The sequence below is a fragment of the Eleutherodactylus coqui genome, chromosome 6 (assembly GCF_035609145.1).
Source record: "Eleutherodactylus coqui strain aEleCoq1 chromosome 6, aEleCoq1.hap1, whole genome shotgun sequence".
Classification (NCBI taxonomy): Eukaryota; Metazoa; Chordata; class Amphibia; order Anura; family Eleutherodactylidae; genus Eleutherodactylus; species Eleutherodactylus coqui.
Genome location: NC_089842.1, coordinates 180,055,162 through 180,078,664, shown reverse-complemented (window position 1 = coordinate 180,078,664; position 23,503 = coordinate 180,055,162). Strand labels below are relative to the sequence as shown.

General features: G+C 42.3%; 1 protein-coding gene across 7 annotated transcripts in view; it reads right to left on the bottom strand.

Annotated features, from left to right (window-relative positions):
• Positions 1–767: 767 nt before the first annotated feature.
• The window catches only part of NUMB (NUMB endocytic adaptor protein), a 127,710-nt gene continuing 104,974 nt past the window's right edge, over positions 768–23,503 (bottom strand). For 4 of the 7 annotated variants that reach the window (XM_066608349.1, XM_066608354.1, XM_066608350.1 and 1 more), the window contains 7 exons: positions 19,855–19,929; positions 15,226–15,366; positions 12,660–12,864; positions 10,313–10,624; positions 6,333–6,488; positions 3,899–4,063; positions 768–2,692 (listed from right to left, as the gene is read on the bottom strand). In XM_066608349.1, coding sequence (XP_066464446.1) covers positions 1,980–2,692; positions 3,899–4,063; positions 6,333–6,488; positions 10,313–10,624; positions 12,660–12,864; positions 15,226–15,366; positions 19,855–19,929 — 1,767 coding nt within the window. In that variant the 3' untranslated portion in view covers positions 768–1,979. The remainder of the gene's footprint in view (positions 2,693–3,898; positions 4,064–6,332; positions 6,489–10,312; positions 10,625–12,659; positions 12,865–15,225; positions 15,367–19,854; positions 19,930–23,503) is intronic. The other 3 variants (XM_066608352.1, XM_066608356.1, XM_066608355.1) reach the window with 2 other exon arrangements.

Below are 23,503 nucleotides of genomic sequence, written 5' to 3'. Positions count from 1 at the left end.
AAGGGGGTTGTACCACAATTGCAAGTTATCTCCTATATACAGGATAGGGGTAACTTGCTATTCAGTGGGGTTCTGATTGCTAAGATCCCCACCGATCACGAAAATGGGACTCTCGTGTTGCGCTTTCATGTCACTGCAGGGGCCGCTTCTTCCCCTGCAGTAATGTCACTGTGAATGGAGTGGGCACCGAGCACGCACGGTCATAGTTCCATTAATTTCAAATAGTACCGACAGAAATAGCCAAGTGGCACCTGCGCAGCTATCTCAACAGCCCAATTCGTGACTAGCGGTCCATTCAGTCTCTTCCTCACTGCAGGGGGCACATTAACTCTGCAGTGAGGTGGACAGGGGACACGGGGCCCCCGTTCTCAAGATTGGCGGTGGTCTCAGTGGTGAGGGTTCTGTGGATAGGGAATAACTTGCAATAGCGATACAACCCCTTTTAAATATAAAACCTTAGGTTGCACATATACAAACACATGTGTAGGTCTAAACAGGCAAAAAAATTTGGAACAGTCAAAGATAAACTCTGCAGGTAAAAAAATATCAATATCTTATTTTAAACTCATTAGAATTGTTTTGGCTCACGATGTATTACGCATATTTTTGGCATTATGTATCTGGCAGTGAAAGGATTATTAAACTTAAATCAAATATGTTTTCATAACCATCACGAATTGACTTGACTTAATTTTTTTTGCTTTGCCAATGAAACGTATTGCTAAAAAAAGAAAAAAAACACACAGAAAGCAGCAAAGAGAAAGTCATGATTTCCACCACCAATGTTTATTCTGTTAAAGTAAATTGGTACAAATATACATATATGACTGTAAGACCAAATCTTACCGATAAAGATGAATCTCTGTGAATTGAGGTATACAAGAAGCGATGAACAAAGAGGAACACAAAGAGTGAAGTCAAAGAACATTAAAAAAAGGCTGTATAAGTCAATAGATATACTGTGCATAATAGTGGTATTAAAACTCTAAACTGTATATATTAATATATATGAGAAAATATATATTAATATATAAAATATATAAAACAAACAGACAAAAAAAACAGCAGTTTGTCAAAGGAAACAACATTTATATAGATACATATATTAGGCAATATTGAATTGTGGAAGAAGGAAAAAAAAACAAAACAGACAGGCCTTCTGCAATGGCTTTTCCACCACGCAAATACTGTTCTTTAGTTTGTGTTTAAAAGTAGAAGAGATATTTCACTGCTCGTAATTGATTAAGCAATGGCTACTTACATCTGAAGGTGACGTACGGCATGAACGTAAAACCAAAGGCGGTCCAGTTTTGTTTTCTTCCAAACAAGAATTAGCAGCTAAATCACCTCTTATATACATTACTAGCAAATGAACCCTCTTTTCATTTTAACCTTTGGCAAGATTACTTACAAACTTATACAACCATTAATTAACCCAAAACTAGTTAAAATATCTGCATAAAAATAAAGATTTTGGCTTTATTCCCTCGGTTGCCAGTAGGTGGCTGCAATTCAGTGCTGTGCAGTGCACTGCGGCCCTCAAGTGCCCGGCAGCATTGGGTTCAGAACGTCCGCCATACAACACTCTAGATCTGTACATATATATTTTCTTCTATGAATGTGGAAGCTCAGGCACTACTACATTGCTTTGCAGAGAGTCATATCTCTGGTATGTAGCCATGTTTCTTTGTTTCAAAATGAAAATAAAGTCCATCTTTTCATCTTCAATCCCATGACCACAGAACAGAATCTTCTCTGGTTAACTTTGCAAGGGAAGGCTATGAAAGATTTGAAGAACACTGATAAGTTCCCATTGCTTCATATAATATAGGTTTTTTTTTATTTTAGCTTTTTTTTGGTGAACGTTGCAACTTTCAAGCCCCTCATTGGTCCATTTCTGAAATATCCTACAGAGATTTTATGAGAAAAATAATTATTATACCAGTCCCCCACTTTGTAGACCCACGTTCATTGCGGCTTTAAAGTTCTATTTCAAATGTCTTCTGGAGATCACTGGAGAAGGGATTCGTTGGGGAAGGGTTACCTCGAGCTTTCGACTTGCTTTCTAAAGCAGCCCACTGGGCTTCAAAAGGGTCTATAGCAGCAGATGAAGTCTGCCCTTCTTGGTGCCTGGCACCCATATCCCAACCACTGCTGTCTACTCCATTAAATGCCACTGAACCATTTTGCTGTTGAGGAGATGGTTTAAAGAATGGACTGCTGGTGGTGCTATTTGACTCATAGGTTGGGAATGTCTGTTGCTTGACCAAACCTGGTGATGGTCTTGGTTGATAAACTTGTGGGTGACCTGCAGCCCCAAATACGTTAGCAACCATCTGTGAAGGTGTGATGCCAACAACTGGGACGCTAGGAGCTGGGTAACTCATTCCATTCGCTACAGGGTAAGGCTGCTGTACAGGCATAAATGTTGGTGGTATAGTTGGGACTATGGCAACTGGCACAGTTGGTGGAGCTATAAAAGAGTTTGCTGGGTAAGGCTGAGTAGGATTTGGTGCATTAGCAACAACAGGATGCAGCAAAGGTGGCGCTTGAATGACTGGAGCCGGGACAGGAGATTGTCTTTGCTGAGCCTTAACTGTTTTAGACACCTCTTCGAGCCAACGGTCTGCCTCTGAAGGAGTCCGCTTGTGACTGGACTGGACTACAGTAGATGCAGATCCAAATTCCGGCCCTGAGGAAAGAAAAACATCTTATTAAATCATCTTAAATGAAATAAATCTTATTTATATAGCACCAACTTCTTCTGCAGCGCTTTTATCCACTTTTTTTAAAATTACCCTTAACAAGCTGGGTACTCATTTTACCGACCTCAGAAGGATGGAAGGCTGAGTCAACCTTGAGCTGGCTACCTGAACCATGCAGGAATTGAACCCGCAACCTTCAGTTAGTGAGCGAGTTAACACTCTGTGCCACACGAGGCTCAACTATTTTTGACATTGTCAAAGAAATTTGGGGGTGGGATGTAAATACAGATTGTACAATCTGAACAGATATTCAAAAGTAATGCAGAATACTTGGTACAAGCCCATGATATTGCTAGTCTGTGCAGGGTTAAAGTATTGAAATCTGTGCTTGAATACTGCAAACTTGTCACCTCATCATAATTTAACACAAAGAAAGATCGTTTGTGTATTGAGATATAAAGGGGTTCGCCACAGGAAGGAGTTTAAAAAAAAGAATGCAGCACCTGTATTTTTTTATTTAACAGCAGATAGTAAAACATTCTATTTGTCTTATCCTTTTTAGTTTTCTGATTGAATTTCTGCTTAATTCTATTGTCTGTACATAACTATGGAGACTGCCATCTTGCCTTTACAGCAGCTTCACAGACCGCAATAGACAGGAGCTGACCCATTGACTTCTATGGGAGACTGTTCTAGGCAAGATTTGTGACATACACAGAGGTGATTGTGCAGGGAGGGGGAGTGAGCTGTGATTATCTTCTATGTGAATAATGTATCCTGCGTTACCTAATTTTGCCTGTGATAATGAGATGACTGCTGAAGAGTTTTCTGTAAAAGAACAGGAAGTGTCAGACTATTAGGCTCTGCGGTCTGTGTGAAAATTGTAGGATTTTTTATTTATTTATTTTTTAAATATAGATCATGATATATGAAAAAGTAAAAAAAAATGTATAACATAAAACTTGATTTACATAATAGATCATTCTCCAATGACATGTTAAGCTACAAATCAGATGACCAGTATATCAGCTCCTAGTTTGCTTAAGCAGCAGTGTTCTGTCTGCGCAGCTCTTGTGAAAGATGGGGACACACACCAGGAGAGGAAAGAAGGTAAACCGTTCCTGTGTTTAGCAAGAAACATGCAGCCAACAACAACGAGCCTGTGCAGGACTTGACATCTAATGTTGTCTTACCAACAACAGTGGCCACAGGCTGTGCTCCGGTGCTAGCAACTTGTTGCGCAGATGTACGAGCATTTGCCCATGGATTGGTCTCACGAACAGGTGCTGCTATGGGGGCCACAGAGACTTGTGAAGGCTTAGCAGCAGGCAGTGTGAATGCAGAGGCAGTGCCATTCACTGAAACATGACAATTAAGAGGTTAGCTCATGCAGGGACAAGCACATATAGCAGAAACCAACATTCACAAAAATAGCTAGACTAAGCCTAAAATCCTGGGAATTTAACATTACTCATTAAAATCTTTTTGTGTTCTATGATTTACCCCTTAAAGAGCACCTGCACTTCCACTTCGGAGTGTTCCCGCACCGTTGGCTGTTTTCAGTGCTACATGGAGTGGTCTTCAGCTGCGGGAAGGAGACAAAAACAGCCGACAGAGCCGCAGCACTCCGAAGTGAAAGTGCAGGTACTTTTTAAGGGACAGCCTATTTTGGGCATTTAGAATTGAAAAAAAAGGGAAAAATCCCAAAGAAGTATTTCCACAGTTTTTGTGGTTTATTTCTCATGCCAAATGCGATGAGGAGTAAATGTGCCTTTTCTCCTCCAAGTTTTTTTTGGGAAGGGCTTTTTATATTTAACTTTGAAGCTACAATCCTTAGAGGCTTTTGATAAATGAGGCCCTAGCAGTAAGTCTGACCTTGTTACCCACAGCAACCAATCAGAGCTCAGCTATCATTTCTCAAACTGCTCTGGAAAGCCAAAACTTGTGCTCCGATTGCTTCTTTGAGTAACAAGGACAGTCTTACCGTTAGAGACTTGATAAATGAAGCTCTTAATTTTCCAGGGCATTATTGCCTGCCAGTGTAAAACGGACAGGAAGAGTATTAGGCCTCTGTTAGGTCATCAACTGCCATGGCAGCCCATTGCCACCTAGTGATCTTGTTACAGGTTTCCCATAGGCTGAAAGAGGAGACCTTTCCCCCTGACCAAACACCTTAGGCCCAATGTCCACGGGTGGATCGGATTCCGCATGCAGGAGCCTGCCGCAGAATCCAACCCTGCCTGCGGCTGAGGACACTGCTTACCCGTCTGGGTCTTCTGCGTGCCTGTCTTGGTCTTTTATTTTCTTCACTGTGGATGTGCCAGCCGTTGCACATGCGCAGTGCGATTTTCTCTCTCTTTTTTTTTTCAACTCCTGCTTTCCAGCAGAATCCACACGGAAATGGAGCATGCTGCGATTTGTTTTCCAGACCAAAAGGTCCGCAAATCCACATACTTTAATTCATGTGCGGACACCCATGTATCCCTATGGGCAGCTTCATTTGCGGATCTCCAGTGCGCATCACCCACGCAGATTCTGCAAATCAGATCTGCCCCTGGACATTGGTTCTTAGATGCCCCAGTTTCTATTGGCCTGATGCCGATATGCACTAACTTCTAAAGAATATACATATTACAGAGTGTTGGGGGCTAATTGTTAATAAAGTAAGAGGGCTACATTAAAATCAGAGTTCACAATTGTGCCCCTCATAGGTTTTTTCGTACCAACACCCGAAATCAAACTGAAATCCCCAACAGCAGACACGAGGAAGCAGGCTACACACACAGTCGATTCTTAAGTAAGGTGTATAGCCCTGTAAAAGTGACACTGTTCCATAGGTTATTGCATCTGTCTAGTTTGATTATACAGGGAGATATTCTCGCTAGGAGACATTCCTCAATCACATTCTAATTTTTGTACAGTTCCCTATGAAAATTGAGTATTTACCTTGTATATTGCAAAGCAGTTTTCCTTTTAAACAGTTTTCATTATCTACTCCATAATCTTCAACCATGTCAATTTTTTTTTTAGGGAACCATGGCAAATTTTTTTTTTTTTAAGTTGAGGAATATTTGGGTTTCCTAGTGAGACCATCACCCTGAATATAAACAGGCCTATAGTAATTTACAGTACATAGAAAATAATGCAAAGGAGTAAAATATATTAAATTTAGTAGTATGAACCGATGAGTGAATTATTAACAAACAAGCCTTAAATGTATAAATAAGTTGCCACAGATGAATGGTTGCCCGAGTTATAGTTTATCTATAAAACCCCTTCTGCATGCGCTATAACAACAAATAATGCTATACTCCCTTCTCCCCCACGCCGCTGCTCAATCCTCTGCGCCTGTGTTTGTTAACAAATCAAAAACACTGCAGCAAATGACAGAGCTCAGTGATCGAGCTCGGAGCTCTGCTATTGGCTGCAGTGTCTGTGACGTCCTGTAAATAGGCCGGGGCAGCCCGTAAACGTGACGTAAGAGGGGAGTCCCAGAGCAGCATCGCATGATACAGTGGGAGAGGTGAGCATATCACCATTTGTCATTTTAGTACATGCAGAAGGAGGCCTACAGATAAACTATAACTCAAGACAAACTCTTTAATGAAGAGCTAATCCAGTACAGACCTTCAAATTGTGGGGACTGTGGTGTGGTGGGTTTGGTCATGGGTGCTGACATGAACGGGTCCTCAGGTGGGGCACTGAAAGTGTTGGTAATCTGGGAGCACAAGGCGCTAATGCTGTCAGTCTCTCCTTCTATCTCAGGTACTGTAATACAAAAGGCTATTAAAAAGTTGAAAAGGGAAAAAAACTGTAGGAAACAAAATTATAGCAATGAGGACAGTGGACGTATTTTTACAAAGAAAGCATATGAAAATAAAAATTCAAAAGATCAATATTCAAAATAAACTATGTTAACAAAAGTATTGGCCCCCCACCAGTCCTGTGCTGTCAGGCGAAGGGGATCCGCAAATCAGATGGGTGCACATTAGGAATAAAAGAGCATCACACAGGTATATCCCAGTACAGAAACCAGAATGCCCTAGGTGTAGAGCTGATAACGTCTAATCTGGTGTTGGGATGTCAACTGAGCAATCAATCAGTATGGGACATCGCAGCGCTTTAGGACCTTCCAAATTCATCTCTTAAGCAATGTTTTTCAGAAATAGAAGGCATCTGGTAAACTCATAGAACGTGGATAACAAAGCCTTGGACGAGTGGTGAAGGCATCACACATGTCGTCTGCCGAAACACTCGCTCATGAGGTCTCACAGGCCATTGGAACATCCATTAGCTCCAGAACCATCTAAAGGGAACTACATGTAAAGAGTTCCCATAGATAAGCGTCCGCACACAACCTCACAGCAGTGAATACAGAGGAGCCTGCGATGATGCTTGGAGCGTCCTTCTTGAACTGTAGATGAGTGGACAGATGAATCACAGTACTTCCGATCAGATGGCCGCACTTTGGTGTGGTGGTTGCCTGGAGAGCGGTTTGTACTCAACCCCATCGTCCCAACAGTGAGGTTTGGAGGAGCTTCTATTACGGTGTGGGAGTATTTCTGCTGGGAAGGACTAGGGCCATTGGTTATAGTGAAGTCCACCCTCAATGCCAATGGGTACAGAAACATTCTGGACAATGTGGCATCACCTACCCTGTAGCAATACTTTAGTACAGCTGTGTGTCTCATGTCATACAGCACATAGTGTTGAGGCTTGGTTTGAGGAGCAAAGCGTTTGCAAACTTGACTGGACTGCCCAATTTCATCAAGCCTCTTTGGGACGAACTAGAATGCCGTATCCGTGCACGCCCAACATTCCGTGCACCACAATCTGAAGCGCTCCTCGAGGAATGGAAGCAAATCCCCCCCACACATTATCAGAATTTGGTGGAAAGCAGCCTAGGAGGGTCGCTGCCGTCATTGAGGCTAAAGGAGGACCAAGGCCCTATTGTAAACTGTGAATATTGAATTTAAATCACGTTCTGAGTGTCCCCCAATACGTTTGTCAATAGTGTATCTTTTTCTAGAAATTGGGAGTACATTGACAAGCAGAACAAGAAAAAGGCATCAAAAAGGACTTTTTACACTAATCCCAAGGCAAAGATTACTAATAAAACAGCACTGTACACGTGGTCTAGTCATCCATAACAAAAGGTTCTAGCTCAAAAGAGCTGTAGAAAATGCGACCCTTGGCCAAAACAAAGATAAGCGGGCCGATTTACTCCCCCATGTCACTTGTAGACAATTTCTCATAAGATGCAGAATTCAATTCCAAAGTATTTCCACACCATGTCTATATAATGCTGCACATACAGCCCATATCATACCACTATATAGTATCGCACTATACAGAGAAATACACTTTTACAAATTGATTATATGTTGGGAAACCCAGGGTTATGTACTGTATAGATTTTATATAATACTTATCTAGGGCCTGATCCAATCAGTTCCCAAATTTATTAAAACTCCTAATGTCTAGCAATGTTCAACCTATGCATTGGAAAGTTAATTCTTTGTGGCTGTCCCTTTAGGGAAAAATGCCACTTGCACACTGTGGATTTTTGCTGTGGAACCCGCGGTGGGCATCTGCACCGTGGATCCACAGCAAATACCGTCCATAGCATGCTATGGAAAAATACTTTTTCCTTCACAGCTGCAGAAACCACATGTGGTTTCTGCGAGCAGAAGGGGAAAAAAAAAAACACACAGCATGCTCTATTTTTGTGCAGGCTCCGCAAGGACGGCTTCCATTGCAGTCAATGGAAGCCGTCCTACCTGCGGCCCGTCTGCAATAAACATTGCAGACAGGGCTGTGGGGGGAAAAGAAAGATTTGAAAAAAATTTTTTAAATCTGTACTGCGTGTGTCCGACAGCAAGCCGCCGGGTCCATCCGCAGTGCAGCTGAAGACCATGAGAGGTACGCGCAGACGCCACTGCCTCCAGGGCCGGATTTCGCTGAGGGATTCCACATGCAGAATCCAGCTCTGCCGTGTGCAGGCAGCTTAAATCTCTTTATACAAGATAATGCAGACTTTTCAGACCCCTTTGTTATATGGGATGCCTTCAAGGCATACCTACGCAGCTGCATACGTTCTACTATATCATATATTAAAAAGGACTCCACAGACAAGTATACAGAGTTGGCTTCCCCGTGCCTCTCCCTGGAGGCTTTTGTATGTGTTTACCCTAGTGAGGTGAACAGGGTGGTGTGGCCGACCCCAGGTAGACTATTCATGTAACATCTCTAAGAACAGGCAGCTTTACTATTGTTCTTTACAAAATAATATTTTTTTTAAACTTTGAACCACTTCTGCAAACCATTAGCACATTTGGTTAAACAATCCCAGTTTTCTACTATTCTCCATATCAGCACAAGCAATGGTACCATACTTGCCAATAATCTCATCCTCAACTGTTTCTTTAACACTTTAACCGGTCTACTGCGAATTCCTCACCGACCGAAATGGACTCCTATCTGGACACTATACAATTCCCGATTTTAGCAAACGATTCTATTAATTACCTACAAATCTGTCTAGTCAAAGTGAATGCCCAAATATATGTCAAAGAATAACTGCATGTAAAGGAAGTAGGAGAAAGGAATGCTCAGGCAAACTATCCTACACATTAATACTCTAGTTAGAATTGGGTGGGTGGCAGAGACATGAACTTGAAAGAAAAAATTTGTAATTGAAGCATCTTTTGCACTTGCTAACTCTGTGAGGATAGTGAACGTTTTTTTTTTTTTAAAGACACTAGGTTCTTTTTTTAGATAAATCTTCTTTATTTTCCACAGAGCTGGTAAAATATCTTCCTAAGGCCGCCTGCACACGGGCGGAAATCCCGCCGCGGTATTTCCCGCGGGCTTTCCGCCACTGAAAGTTTGCATAGGAGTGCATTAAAATACGCACTCCTATGCAGACGGCCGCGGTTTGGCCGCGCGAAATCTCGTGCGGCAAACAAACCGCGGCATGTTTTATTTTTGTGCGGGGCACGCACTCACCCGGCCCGCCGGCTCCGGTCTGCGCATATTCCGGCTGCGCGGCAGCCGGCACATGAAAGAGCCGGGGCCGCCAGGCGCGGGTGAGTACGCGCTCGTCCCTGCAGGCTCTCGGGTCGAGTCCCGCGGCGAGAATTCTCGCTGCCGGATCCGACCCGCTCGTCTGCAGGCGGCCTAGTAAAAGAAAAAAGTAAAAGGCATTCAATCCCTCTACCTGTGTGACCAAACAGAACACCCTAGCCTTTGGATATGTTCTGCACAAGCATGCACATGGCTCCAATATTTCATAAACTACCCTTCTGTCTAGAAGAGATCAGATTCACATAACTACAAAAAAAAGGTGGGAACTACAGATCCTACAACTATGAAAACGTTATTTTTCTCAGAATATCATTAAATCATGAAACCGGTCAGGTGGAATGGAAATGAAAATAAAAATTCATTCCAATATGAGTCTACTGATTCTTCTTCATCCGCTCATTACCGTTCTTGACTGTAGCTACAACAGCCTCACTCCCAACAGGGAATTCCCTTACCCTATAAAAATAAAATTATTGTTGCACATATGGAAAAAAACAGAGCAACAAATTCCTTTGTCTTACCTGGGTTGGCAATCTGGAAATCAGACTTCCTCTGCACAGTGGATGGTAATTCATTAATTCTTAGAGAAAGCTGTCGTTTAAAGGGGGACATCTTTTGGCTGAGAACAGGGAATCCTCTAAAAGAGCCTTGCCTTGCCAGTTGTTCCACAGGTGCATGTCTACGTGGGATCATGTGAGGGTTGTTTCCATCTTTGTTCTCCTGGAGGACATGGAGCTCAGACGTTGGTGAGGATGGCAGGGGTGGGGCAGTCAAAGTCACTGTGGCAGATGTGGTAGCAACGGGCATTACAGGCTTTGGTTCAGGATCGCCAACTAAACACAGAATGAAAACAGATTAAGAGGGAGTTTGTCCTCACATAAAAGGCGCAAATTTTGGTGGTTGCTTTCATTTCCATAAAACCTTAAAGGCTTAGGCCCAATGCTGATGGACGAATTCCACAGCAATGTCCGTCCATGGACATGCTGTGTTAAACGATTCTCACATGCCCCCGTGGCGCTGTGAACACTGTGGAAGTATTGCGGGAAGCTGCGTTATGCACTGCAGCTCGCTGGACGGGACATTGGCGTCAAATCCGGACAGGTGAGTATGGGGTCTCTGGGGGTGCTGGGTCCGATTCCACTGCAAGATTTCATAGACAGAATCCAACCCAGACATGGACATAAGCGTTATGTCCACAGGCGAATCGGGTTCCGCATGCGGATTTCCGCAGTGGGATGCTTGCAAAAACCATATGCAGGAAAACGCGGATGCAATGGTTTTTCAGTGCGGATGTACTATGGATCATCCGCGTGGAAACAAATCTGCAACCCCACCTCCCAAATTGATTTTAACCATCAAATTCGCAGTGCATCCACAATTGTATTTGCGGATGCACTGCAAATCGTCCGCACCCATTGACTTCTACTGAGCCGGTCCGCACGGAATCTGCACTGAAATGGAGCATGCTGTGATTTGTTTTCCGCACCAAACAGTCCGCAAATCAAATCCGCTTGCTTGAATTAAGTTGTAGATGCTAATGCTTCCCTATGGGCATTTTGAATTGTGGATCATCTGTGCAGGTGACCCGTGTGGATTCTGCAAATCCAATCCGCCTGTGGACATTGGGCCATATTTTACGCAGAGTTCGACAGTTTGACATATTTTGAAGATGCATGTGGGGCTTATAGATTAAGTTAGGACACGCAGTGGAATTTGCCGCAAAAAATAATACAGCTTATTTAAATGCAGGTTTTGATGCAGAATTAAGGCATTACCAATTCCACATGAAAATCTGCATGCCGGGGAGCAAATTTTACTGCATCTTGCAGAACAATTTTCTTCCTATGTGACAGGTCTCTTAAGAGGTGCGTGCCTTTCAAATCAGGTAATCTTACACTTTATCATAAAGTGTGCTGGAGTAACAGTCTTTTTATTAACATTAGATTTTTAATCACAAACTCTTGTAATATAACATTAAACATTACAAAAATATATTTATGCTTTGCAAGAAAGGTAAAAATCACAAACAAGATTTGTGTCTAAGTAGCTGCATAAGAAACCATTACATCTAATCTGTCTTTCTAATAATTTTTTTAGTTTACAGAATAGGCGATTCTAATCATTTTTACAATATGTCCCATTAATCTATTCTGTACATTTTTCATTCGAAATCCCGTCTGCTATGCAACTAAGAAATCCTTGCTAGGGAAATCCGTATTCACCTAACTAAAGCCTGCTTTATACATTTTATTGATTGCTCCTATTGTATTTCTCCTACTACTTGCTCCGGTGTCACCAGCTTTTTCCTGCCTCTGCTGCCCTTTCCATGGTGGCATACTGTGCATGGAGTAGCTGTCCCATACTGCTGAAGGCTTCTCCCCTTAATATGCTCGCTGCCAGCCAGATTTGATGCACTGTCCAGGGCTCAGCGCATCAGGTATGCAGTACTGTAGTCACTGAAGCGGAAAGGCCCCAGGAGGGGAATTAAGTAATCACTGGGTGGGACCCCTAAAACGTAACCTTTATTGATTTATTTAATGATTAAAAGGTCCTATATTGGGACCAACATGAAAAGACCACAAACAAATATACTTCTCCAATTTAGGCTACAAGCCAGTATTGAAGAAATGTTCAAAAATACACAATGGAACTGCCCATGGCAATGCGGTCCTGTGTATTTGGATTAGTTTCTCTCCTGCCTACCATCTGGGCAGGAGACTATGTGCTGTTGCTGCTTTTTTATTTTGGGCCTTGGGCTTTTGGGGTTATTAGGGCAATCAGTCTTTTTTGGTAAAAAGATATAAATATGACTACGCAGAAAAAAAAAATCCTGACAGCACTGAATATACAATTTGAAAATAAAGGCACCTTTCTTGGAGTCTTGTATCTGTTTCATAACTTCCTCCCTCTCCGCCTGTTCTGTAGCAGTGGTTACTCTAAAGGAGCCCTCCCTGGTAAAAGTAGTCCTGCTGGCATCGAAGGTGGCAGTCACTCCGCATTCCTTTTCACGCTTCTGCTTTCTCTCAAGGCAGGCAGCAAAGGCGCATCCAACAGCATGGCTCAGCCGCTCTCCCTGTTAGTTTTAAAAGCAAATAATTATTAATCACAGTATTGAAATATTAAATGTTAGTGAAGTCTTACCAGAACTGCATACAAGCAGTCTTAGTACATAGGCTTCAGTGCATTTAGCCAAGCTAACCGAGAACCATAGAAATCATAAAAGCACATCACTGCGATATAACAGTTAAAATAACTCATGGATATTGTCAATGCATTCAACCAGTCCGTATGAAATCCATGGGAGCTATATCTTCTACTACACTTCTGGCTCCGACCCAAATGCAGACAGAGCTATCAAAATGTGGCCCGGCTGCAGTGAGTGCATGGGCTGAGATCAGCTGATAGTCAGGGGTCCGGAGTGGCAGACCCCCGTCAATCAACTACAGATGACCTATTCTGAGGATATATCAAATAGTACAAGGGGTAAACTGTCTGGAATACCCCCTTAAAGTTTTCCACTCAAAGCCAAATGGATACTGATGAACCTGACTGACACTAATGAATTCTATAAGAGTGTTGTCATCTCTAATAGCTAAAAGACAGCTGTTACCTCTGCGATTCTTGTAAACGAAAATACTAGACTGAACTCCTGAACGGTAGTGTGAACAGAGTCAATAATTCATTGAACTTGGTCTTGGGCTTTAAACTTGTGCCATTGTAAATGTACAGTGCAGGTTTAAAGCTCATGCCCCTACAATTTAGCAGGAGCAAGCCAAAAAACAGCCAGAGACCCAGAGGAGAATACAGAAGCGGTTTATAAGCTCCATGTAGTAAATAGAGGAAGCGACTGGCAGTGCAGTTTCCTATATTGGAACCGATGATCAGCGACTCCTGGCATTGCATAGCTGCTGGGTCGTAGCACACCCCAGCTGAGGTCTGCCACTGACTACTGTCAGGGGGTGTTTTTCCCCATCACTGAGGAATCTATGGCTGCCACAGTTACAGTGGAAAATTGTGAAATAAGATTAAGAAATGACATTGTGCAGATACATATCCCCCATGACATCATATAAGACTTCTGGAGGACCTAGAAGTGAAAAAATAAAATAATATCCATATTACACATGCACAAAAAAATAATAAATACATTTTAAAAAATGATGTAAGGAAATATTTTAAAAAAATTAAAATCACATCCACACCAATATAAGCAGTCGCCATAGAAGTCTTGATATAACTTGTATAGTCTCGGATTACAACAAGTCTGAAACAAAAAATGGGAAACCCCATCCATGTATTTTATTTTAGTGCTAATGTACTCATTTTAAAAATAAAAAAAAAACCTATAATTTAAAAAAAACAAACAAACAAACAAAAACTTTACTTTTTGTGCACATTACCCCTAACACAACAAGAAATGCTGTCAAGAAATTGAAAAACAAATACTAAAAAGGTGTTAAGCAGTCCTATGGCTGCGTCCACATGGGGATGATTTCCAGCGGATATTCCACTGCAGATCAGCCACGGAATGCCTGCCTGCAAACATGCAACTGGGTTTTGAAATTGGATGCGTCGCGAATTCCTGTGCGGAATTGACCTCTTCATTGCGAGGGGGTAAAGTGCGCACGGAGACTGCGGCATAATTAACATGTCATTGATTTAAATTCTGTGCTCTAAGTCAATTTCCGCATGGATTTTGTGCAGGTTATTTCCGCAGCTTGTGAACGAGATTTTCAAGAACTCGTCCACTTTGCTGCTACTGTAAATGCAGCAGAATTTCCGCTCTGTGTGTACCCAGCCTTAGGGCATATTTGCATTGCGGAATCAAGGGTTGGCGTCGGCCCCTGGGTTCTGCAGCAAATACCGCCCATAGCATGCTGTGGAAACGTGCTTTTTCCTGCACACGAGCGGAAATCAATTCACTCGTGGAGGAAAAATTGCAGCATACTCAATTTTTGCGCGGTGTCCGCATGGAAGTCAATGGAAGCAGTCAGATCCGCAGCCCTTCCGCAATTAACATTGCAGAAAGGTTGCGGGGTTCATGTCATCGCCTAGCGATGGCGCAGAAAAACTTGTACTGAGCATGTCCAATGGCAAGCCGTCCGGACCATCCGCAGTACAGATAAAGAAGAAATAAGACAGGTACACAGAGTCACCGGCCGGGCACAGAGTCAGATTCCGGTGCGGAATCCTGCATCTGGAATCCGACCTGTGAGTGTGCAGCCGGCCTAAGGTTACAAAAGATGTAACAAATAATTTTGATAGAAGAAAAAAAAAAAAAAACACAACAGGGCCATAAAATTTTCATATGCATAAAAATTACCACAAAAGGTCTGGTCTTATAGGACTGAAACAATATGGCCATTAAAGGGTTGTCCTCTCTAAAGAAAGCAACGCCAAACAACAAACAGAATAAATCTTAAAAAGTACAGACCGTGTCCTTAACGGCCATAAAACAATGACAGATCCATCTTCTTGTCGTTCCATCACGACATATGTAAGAGAATGCTCGGTCAAAATTTCTATCTGGTGCACAGAAGGACACTTTTTCTATGGTTTGGTCTACCAGAAGATCCTACAAGAGATAAAAACAAAGTCAGCTCATATGCAAATTTATTTTTTTTTACAGTATTTGTAGGCATTTTGTATGCAGCAGGCATTTTGTATTCAGCATGCTCCAAGTCAGAAAATCTTACGATTTGAAAAGGCCACGTAGACTTGCCTAACTTCAGTCCATCTGTTGGATCACTAATGTTTTTCATCACTAGGCTCTGCTATTAACAGCGGTCTACAGACCTCCAGGTGTCATATTCATGACTACAATATTATTCTCATTCATCTTATTACCTCCCACCACATCCCTGCATTGGTCCATGTGCTCTCTGAGTATTTGACAAACCGCACGTAGACCCAATATATAGCCAATTAGGCCATGCTCACAGGAGTTTTTTCACATAGACCAATGGTCTGTGTAGGGAGGGAAACAGCATGTCCTATTTTCATCCATATCCTGTGGACGAGAATTAGACATGCAATGTCCACTGTGAGTTGGACAGAACACGGTTGTGTGTCCTTGTACTGTTCAATGTAAGTTGCGCATCAGAATCTCAGCGCAACTCACAAGCGGTTGTGTGAATGCAGCCTTAAAAAGGGACATTCGAGCGATGGGTCATTTTTTCAGTTTTCACCTATCCACTGGGTGGGGGTCTGATTCCGAGAATAGGGGGATCAGTGTCCTCCCTATAAAACAGTTCATCATCCATTCTCCCATTTCTGTAGTGTAGTAGTGAATGGGCCGCTAGTCACTATAACACAAGAATAACGGAAGAGAGACAGGTTCCAAGGATGCAATACTTATCTATGAATTCCCTTTCACACCCTCCCAGTAAGCTTGCAAACACCTATGTAGGGGGTCATCAACTGGCGGACCTTGGAACAGACTGGGAATGCCATCTGTCTGGACCACTGCTATCTGGACCAGGGTAAGGGGGTAAGAAGCAGTAGGAAAGAGAGCTCTAGTACCCCGAGTGGGGAAAGAAGCTGGATAGCACCTGAAGAGCAGTGTTCAGTGTTCTAACGAATCAACGTACTGCACAGAAGTAGCGAGACCCAAGCCAATCAGCATGCACCAGCTCCACCCATGTTTCTGCCTGGGCTGAATTTTTTAGCAGATCAGTGGCTGTTTTGTGGTTGTGCACATGGAGTAAAGAAGTGGTCATGATCCACATGGGAGGCGGCAAGGAGGAGAACCTGGGTGCCAGCAACTGCTCAGTAAACGGTCAGCCGTAAAGATCATGGATATCCAGTATTGAGATTCCAAAGGTTCTGCCACTAACATAATTTAATGAATTTGCAAGATATTCATCTTTATCTGTGGGCAGAACAGAGACGATAAAGAATTGTGGGCTGTAATAATGCCTCATTCAATGGTGTGACTATAAGAATGTAAGGTATAATAGTAGAACTATCTTTATGTGTATATTACATGTGTTTCATGGTGGTTCCAAGTTTTCGGCGAGGGCTGAGTTTTATACATTCTAGTGATTCCTTTCCTGACATCTAACCTACATGTCATCAGCGGGAAGAGTTCCTGCAAAATGGCTTACACAAACAGGACAATGTGGTGATCACAGAGGTACAAGAGGTCAGCTGTGACTGTAACAGCCTGGTTCAGAGAGAACTCATACCCCGCCCATTTAACCCGTTGCTGAGAGATTTGGAGAAAAAGCAGCTTCCTCCATCACCCCATTGTCCCCAGTGCAGTTCGATCATGAAATGCCAATGTTATGGTGGCGGGGCTTGGCAAACACTGGGGCTCTGGCTATCTTAGCATTACTGCTGGGCATAGATTATTCTAAAAGTGATCAAAAGATCAAATTGTAACATCCCCTAATGGGCCAAAAAATGAGAGAAAAACGTTTAATGGAATATTAAAAAAAAGAAGAAGAAAAAAAAAGTGCAAAAAGCCTTTCCAATGTTTGACTTTATTATGCTGCTTGATAGGATTACAGCGTAAACCAATGTGTAATCTATATTTATACCACACAGTGAATACCAAAAATGCTAAACATTTTCCAAATTCCAGATTCTAGGTGTTCCATTCTCCCCCAGAAAGTCCATAAAAATCAAGCAATAAGTTAAAGGGGTTGTCTCGTGGCAGCAAGTGGGGTTATACACTTCTGTATGGCCATATTAATGCACTTTGTAATATACATCGTGCATTAAATATGAGCCATACAGAAGTTATTCACTTACCTGCTCCATTGCTAGCGTCCCCGTCGCCATGGATCCGTCTAATTCTGATGTCTTCTGGCGTTTTTAGACGCGCTTGCACAGTCCGTGCTTCTGACTGGTGAAGGGGGCCGCTCGTGCCGGAGAGCTGGTCACCGCGTCGTCATCGTAGCTCTGCCCTGTCACGTGTGCCGATTCCAGCCAATCAGGAGACTGGAATCGGCAATGGAACGCACAGAGCCCATGGTGCACCATGGGAGAAGACCCGCGGTGCACCATGGGAGAAAACCGCAGTGCATCCCTGGGAAAGGACCGGCGGCCATCTTAGGGAGAAGATTTTTATAACTCCATATTTCGTCAGATCAGGGAGTAGCAAGCGGTTTAAAAACCGCTTTAAATTGCTATTTTATGCCAGGGAGGTGACAGGGGGAATGGGGTAATGTAACATTTTGATGTTTGCCGCGAGACAACCCCTTTAAATGCAGATAAAAATTGTGCTATTAAAAAACAACTTATGCAACAAAAACAAGCCCTTAAAATTCTACATTATATAGTATGAAAAGTTATGGCTTCCTCAAAGCAAGGATAAAAAAAAAAAAATAAAGTTCTTATCTTCAGCAGTGTGCCATCCATGAGGTGGTACTTGCATTAGGGATTTAGTTTAATGAAAAGGTTTCTAGGAGAGCACATGCTCTACTTTAAGGGAATGGAATTGAGGTTTTATGCACAAACCCCTTCCCCACAGTCAGTGATTAGTCAGAATGTCTTAAATATGGGAGTTGTGCTTGTAATTGTAGGCACAGCTCCCAGTGATTGCAATGAGAGTTGCACTTGCAATTACGAGCACCGGCCCCTACGCAAGGATCGGAGCAGCACTTCTGCTCCAACCACGGTGTATCCCAGAGGGTGCTGCCTGGATAACACCTTTAAGTACCCTAATCCACATGAATGAAGCATTTAGGAGTTCTACTATACTATTGATCCGAACTTAAGGGATTCAGGGGAATGCATTACAACGCCAAGTACCAGCCTGCAACTTACTGGGGGGAGTACAAGGGAGTCCAGAGAGAATTACATTGTTTGGAATCGGTCTCTCTTCAGTTAGATGCATTATAGTAGTTCAGGGACCATTTTTCATTGTGACATTCTTTTTAAGGAGTAACACGTTCTCTGAAAATCTGACTCCCCTTCACCATGTCTGCATCGAAATGTATGCAGACTCAAAATTACACTTTATTTTGCTGCAAAGATCACAGAAACACTCTGATACTGCTTGTTACCATCTGGAAAAATTCCATTATTATCTTAGAACTGCTAGGAGAAGAACAGAAACTGGAGATTCCCCTCTCATTGGATTAATGCCAAGGAATTCCACAACTACCTCAGTACACATTGGGGTTACTTCTAACATAATACCACTAAGCTAGGCTGAGCATTGTTCAGCTCTCTTCTGCCCACAGACAAGATCCTTCCACACCAAAAAATGTCTCCTGTTCTGCATCTCAACAACCGGCCGTAAAACTATTCTATCTTCCATGTATGGACTGAGTTGGAGCCAACTTGCAAAAATCGCAAAGTTGAAAGATTCTTTCTAATCTAGCAACATATTGTAAAAATGCTGCTGAGATATGAATATCATTATTGAAACTTGCTTTCAAAATACCACAGGGTATTCAGAACAAACTACTGGTGGATCATCCACCAATAACCCGGGATTAACTCCATCTACTTCCCTTTGTAATTGGGAGCTATTTCCCATAGTAGAGGTGTTCTGGGTCTGCATATCCACAATCTTTCCTCCTACGTCCCTCTCTCTTTCTGGAATTTTTATTGACATAAAACAGTGAATGCCAATGGGAATAGTCCAGAAACGATGGCACTATGGTTTATATTCACACCCTATACCAAGCTTCCAGCCCACCCATAGACCTTGTGAACAAAAGTCAATTTTTTGTGATATTCCATTCACAAGTCAAACTTGTTCCTCTGACAACTCTACACCACACTGGAGACTTTTCTCATATCTTTTCACCTCTTTTCAGAGACAACTGTAACCCCCAAGTCATTTCTTGTCATGCAAAGGTCATTTGCATGGTAAGATAGACAGCCCATATTGGTGATCTTGTAAAAGGACTGCCCCCCCCCCCTCCCTAATATAAATAAGTTCACTCTGCAATCAAAACTCTGAAAAGTAAAAGAAAAAAAGGATAACAACCAAAGACTCCTGTTACTCAATTTGCAATTCCCATTGACAAGGGATGGATCAGAACAGGATAACCAAGCTGCATTCAGCAGTTTTCACTTACATGATAAAGGAACCAAGACTTCATACCTTTGTTTTCTCGTCCACAACTCTAAGTCCATCTGCTGAAACCCACAGGACTGCCTTGATCGCTTTCTTGCCAGTCTTTAAAATGCGGGAAAGAAAAATTAATTTTACAACATGGTATAAAAGTCATTTATTTTTATTTATTTCTGTTGACCTAGAATGAAACAAAGTGAGCAAAATACATCTAGAAAAACCTCTAAGAAGCCTATGTATTCAAAATTCATGCCAATTCATTCACCAAAAGCAGAAGAGAAGAAGCTCATAAAAAGCACTGCAAAGAAGGTGAAAGGCAACTGCTCAAAAAGGAACATACATGGAATACAAAGACTGCAACATATACTTGAGAGTGCAAAGAATTCTGCATTAAAATTCTTTACCTGGATGGGAGAATCTACCAAGACTTAGGAGACTGGCACACATGAATAAGGAGTTACTCCACTGGTACCTTTAAAAAAAATCTTGGTACCACACTGTAAAATGGCATTTAGGCAAAAACAAACATTGAAATATGCAAGAACCATCGCTACAGGTCCAAGATACCCAATAGTTTTCAGGTAAAACTCAATGGTCTCAGATCCTGGTGCCGCAGATGGGGGCAACACCAGACAGGCGCACATGGCTCTATAAGGGTGGTTTCACACAGTGGCTTATTTTATGAAAAGCAATACACTTTAGGCCAAAACTAGAGGTTGATTCAAAAAGGAATCGGACATATAAAAAAGAAGGACTTCTACTTCTTCCTTCTTCTGGATCTACTTCTATTGTTGGCAGAAGGTGCATTAGTGTTTCCAAAAACGCTGTGTGTGAATCCACCCTTAAAAAGATCCCTTATAATCTAGATGGGAAGTAGCCATTGGTGAAGGAGGTCTCAATTAACACACACAAGGGCAACACACAGAAATCATTTTCATAAACATCTTGCAAGGTCATCTATTCCTACTGGGACTTCTCTTCCCTGTAATGTGAGATGGCCTATTTCAATAAGAAAACTTATGTGAAAGAACTCCGCATAAGCAATATTGCTTAAAATTAGTAAAAAAAAAAGGTTTGTGTTGTCTGTATCGACTCATTAAATCACTGCTTTCATTTCCAAGCCTACTCTGAGAAAGAAAACTGAAGCCTGATTGGTTGCCAAGAGTATAAGCTTTATTTGTTCTAACTACGAATTACAACAGCCTTCATGAATAGCTATTCATTCTGAAACTAAACTAAAACTACGTATGGGAGAACTGACCCTCTGCACTAAATATAAACAAGGACTTCTCTATTAGAAAGGGGGAAGAAAAACAAAAACGTTTGCTGAGCCATTGCACAGGAAAAGGAAAAAAAACTGAAGTGAAATAACTGCAGAAATTACAATAGTCTACAATATATTCTACTCTAGTACACAGACACCTTCCCCTCTATATTAGGATTGTGTACTAGACTAGAACGGTGTTTATGTTCCCCAAAACAATCCTATTAAACCCCAACAGGCCATGTCTTGAGGATTTCGGATTCCCAGTAGAGCAAGTGCAGTTTAAAAAAAAATCAATGACCTGTAACCCCCATATCTTCTAGGGAAAGGGGCAACCACCTAATGGGTATTAGGAGGATGTCTTCTGATTCTGCAGGGGAGAAAAAGAAGAGACCACTCTAGCCCATGTCTGCTGGAATTACGTACTGTCAAAAAATTCTCAAAACCAGCTCATCCTTTGATAAAAGTGGAGTAAAAAGCAAGTTGGGCAGAATTGTCTCACTTCAGATAAAGATGAAATTGCCCACATCAGAAACGTTTGAAAAATTCCCCCTTTAGTAAAGCCAACCCTCTGTATTTAGAGTTCATTCCACCTTCCTATTTCTGAAGAAGCAAACCAAGGTGCGACCATTTCCAAGTCTTAATCCACCACAGGCTTTATTCCCATGAGCGCATCTACACTGTTTTCTTATGCCCGGGTGCATATACGGTACCCATGTGAAGCATTGGTTTCCAATGCAGCTGTTCAAAAGGGGCGAATATACGGCGCATAAATACACTAGCAGCGTGAAAAATAAAACATATACACTCAGTCAAAACATAGTTCTGGAAGTATGTTTTGGCCAATATACGCTGGCTGGTCCTATAGAATCGTATGGGAGAAGGGAAAGAGAAGGCAGGGGGAGGCATTTTTGCAGCATCCAACGCTGCGATAAGTTTACAGGTGCCTCTATATAGGCACTGGAGGTCGTCCCTAGGATTTTGGCAGAGCGAGGGTTTTTCCGGGGTGCAGCGAATTTTTTCGCTAAAAACGACGCTCACTGTCGTGTGAATGGACGAGAAACCGCTGTCCGTGATCGGGGGGAAAACGCCCATTCAAGCGCTTATACGGAGCAGGTGTGAAAATGTAAAAACACCGTTGCAGTTTATGCGCTCGTGGGAAAGAGCCCTCAGGCTCAAGTTCAGGGAAGCCAGAAGATACAGGCACTTGATGAGGCAAACACCTCAATATTGTGGAAGGAGGCCATGGCCATATTTCTCAAATACGCTGTCTGGTCAACAGAAGGAGGGGGTCATATTGATGGTATGAAAAACCCCTTGCCCTTTCCCTAAACCTCAGCCAATAAAAATGTGTGTCCTAAATTTTCCCCTCACTATCAGAGCCAAGCTGGGGGATGAACTTAGTCTTCCAGAGCTGCTCTTTTTTTCTTTATTTTTACCAATTCCTCCTTAGTAGAAAGGAAGCAAGAGGAGGAATGCAGGTACGTTTTCAAATGGAAATAGCGCCTTGTGGGAGATTATGCTATTGAGCAGGAGGTCTTGCCCTAAAGAGACAACCGCAGTTGAGAGGTTTTGTCATGTGACAGACTGACTACACCCGTTATAACTTTCGCTCCCCAGCTGAATCAGGAAGCATCCACCCAATTCTCCACCCAATTCCCATAAACTGTGATTAGCTGGCTGCCATTCAGAAGAACAAAGCACGTGTACTATCAGTGAAAGTATAGCACCTGTGCAACATTAGGAAAATCTCCGAAACACATCTTGAAGGCATGTTTATCAAACACTATTAGACAATGACTAAGCAGAGTTTAACAATCTGCAACTTTAATCATTTTGAAACTCACATAGATATGTTACATAAAAAGTTGGGCAACTTTGCAAATATGTTACATCTTGTCCTGATCCTGAATTACAGTCCAGAGGTTCTTTCACAATTCTGTAGCCTTAAAGAGACAGTCACTATCTCTTTGCACCCCTCTCACAGCAGCATAAGGTAGTGCTTGTCACGTTGATTAGTCATATGTCTGATGTATCTGTGCAGCAGTTTGGGAGAAACTTGAAGTAGTCCTGGATATTCTTCATGAGCTGCAGGCTCGCTACACCCACCCCACCCTCCAGCCACTGATTGACTGCTGTCTAGCTATTACTCTGCATAGACAGCTGACAATCATTGCCTAAACAGTGGGGTGGGTACAGCTCATGCGTATGCAGGACTAGTTCTATGTCCTGCTGCTACTATTAAAATGCATGTTTCTCCAAAACTACTGCACAGATAAACAAAGATGTATCACTGCAATCAGTGTGACAGGCACTACCATATGCTGCACTCAGTGCTGCAAAATGATAGCCAGATTCCCTTTAAGGTAGCCATAAACCTTCAACAGCAGTCAGCCTGCTCAAAACGACCAGTAT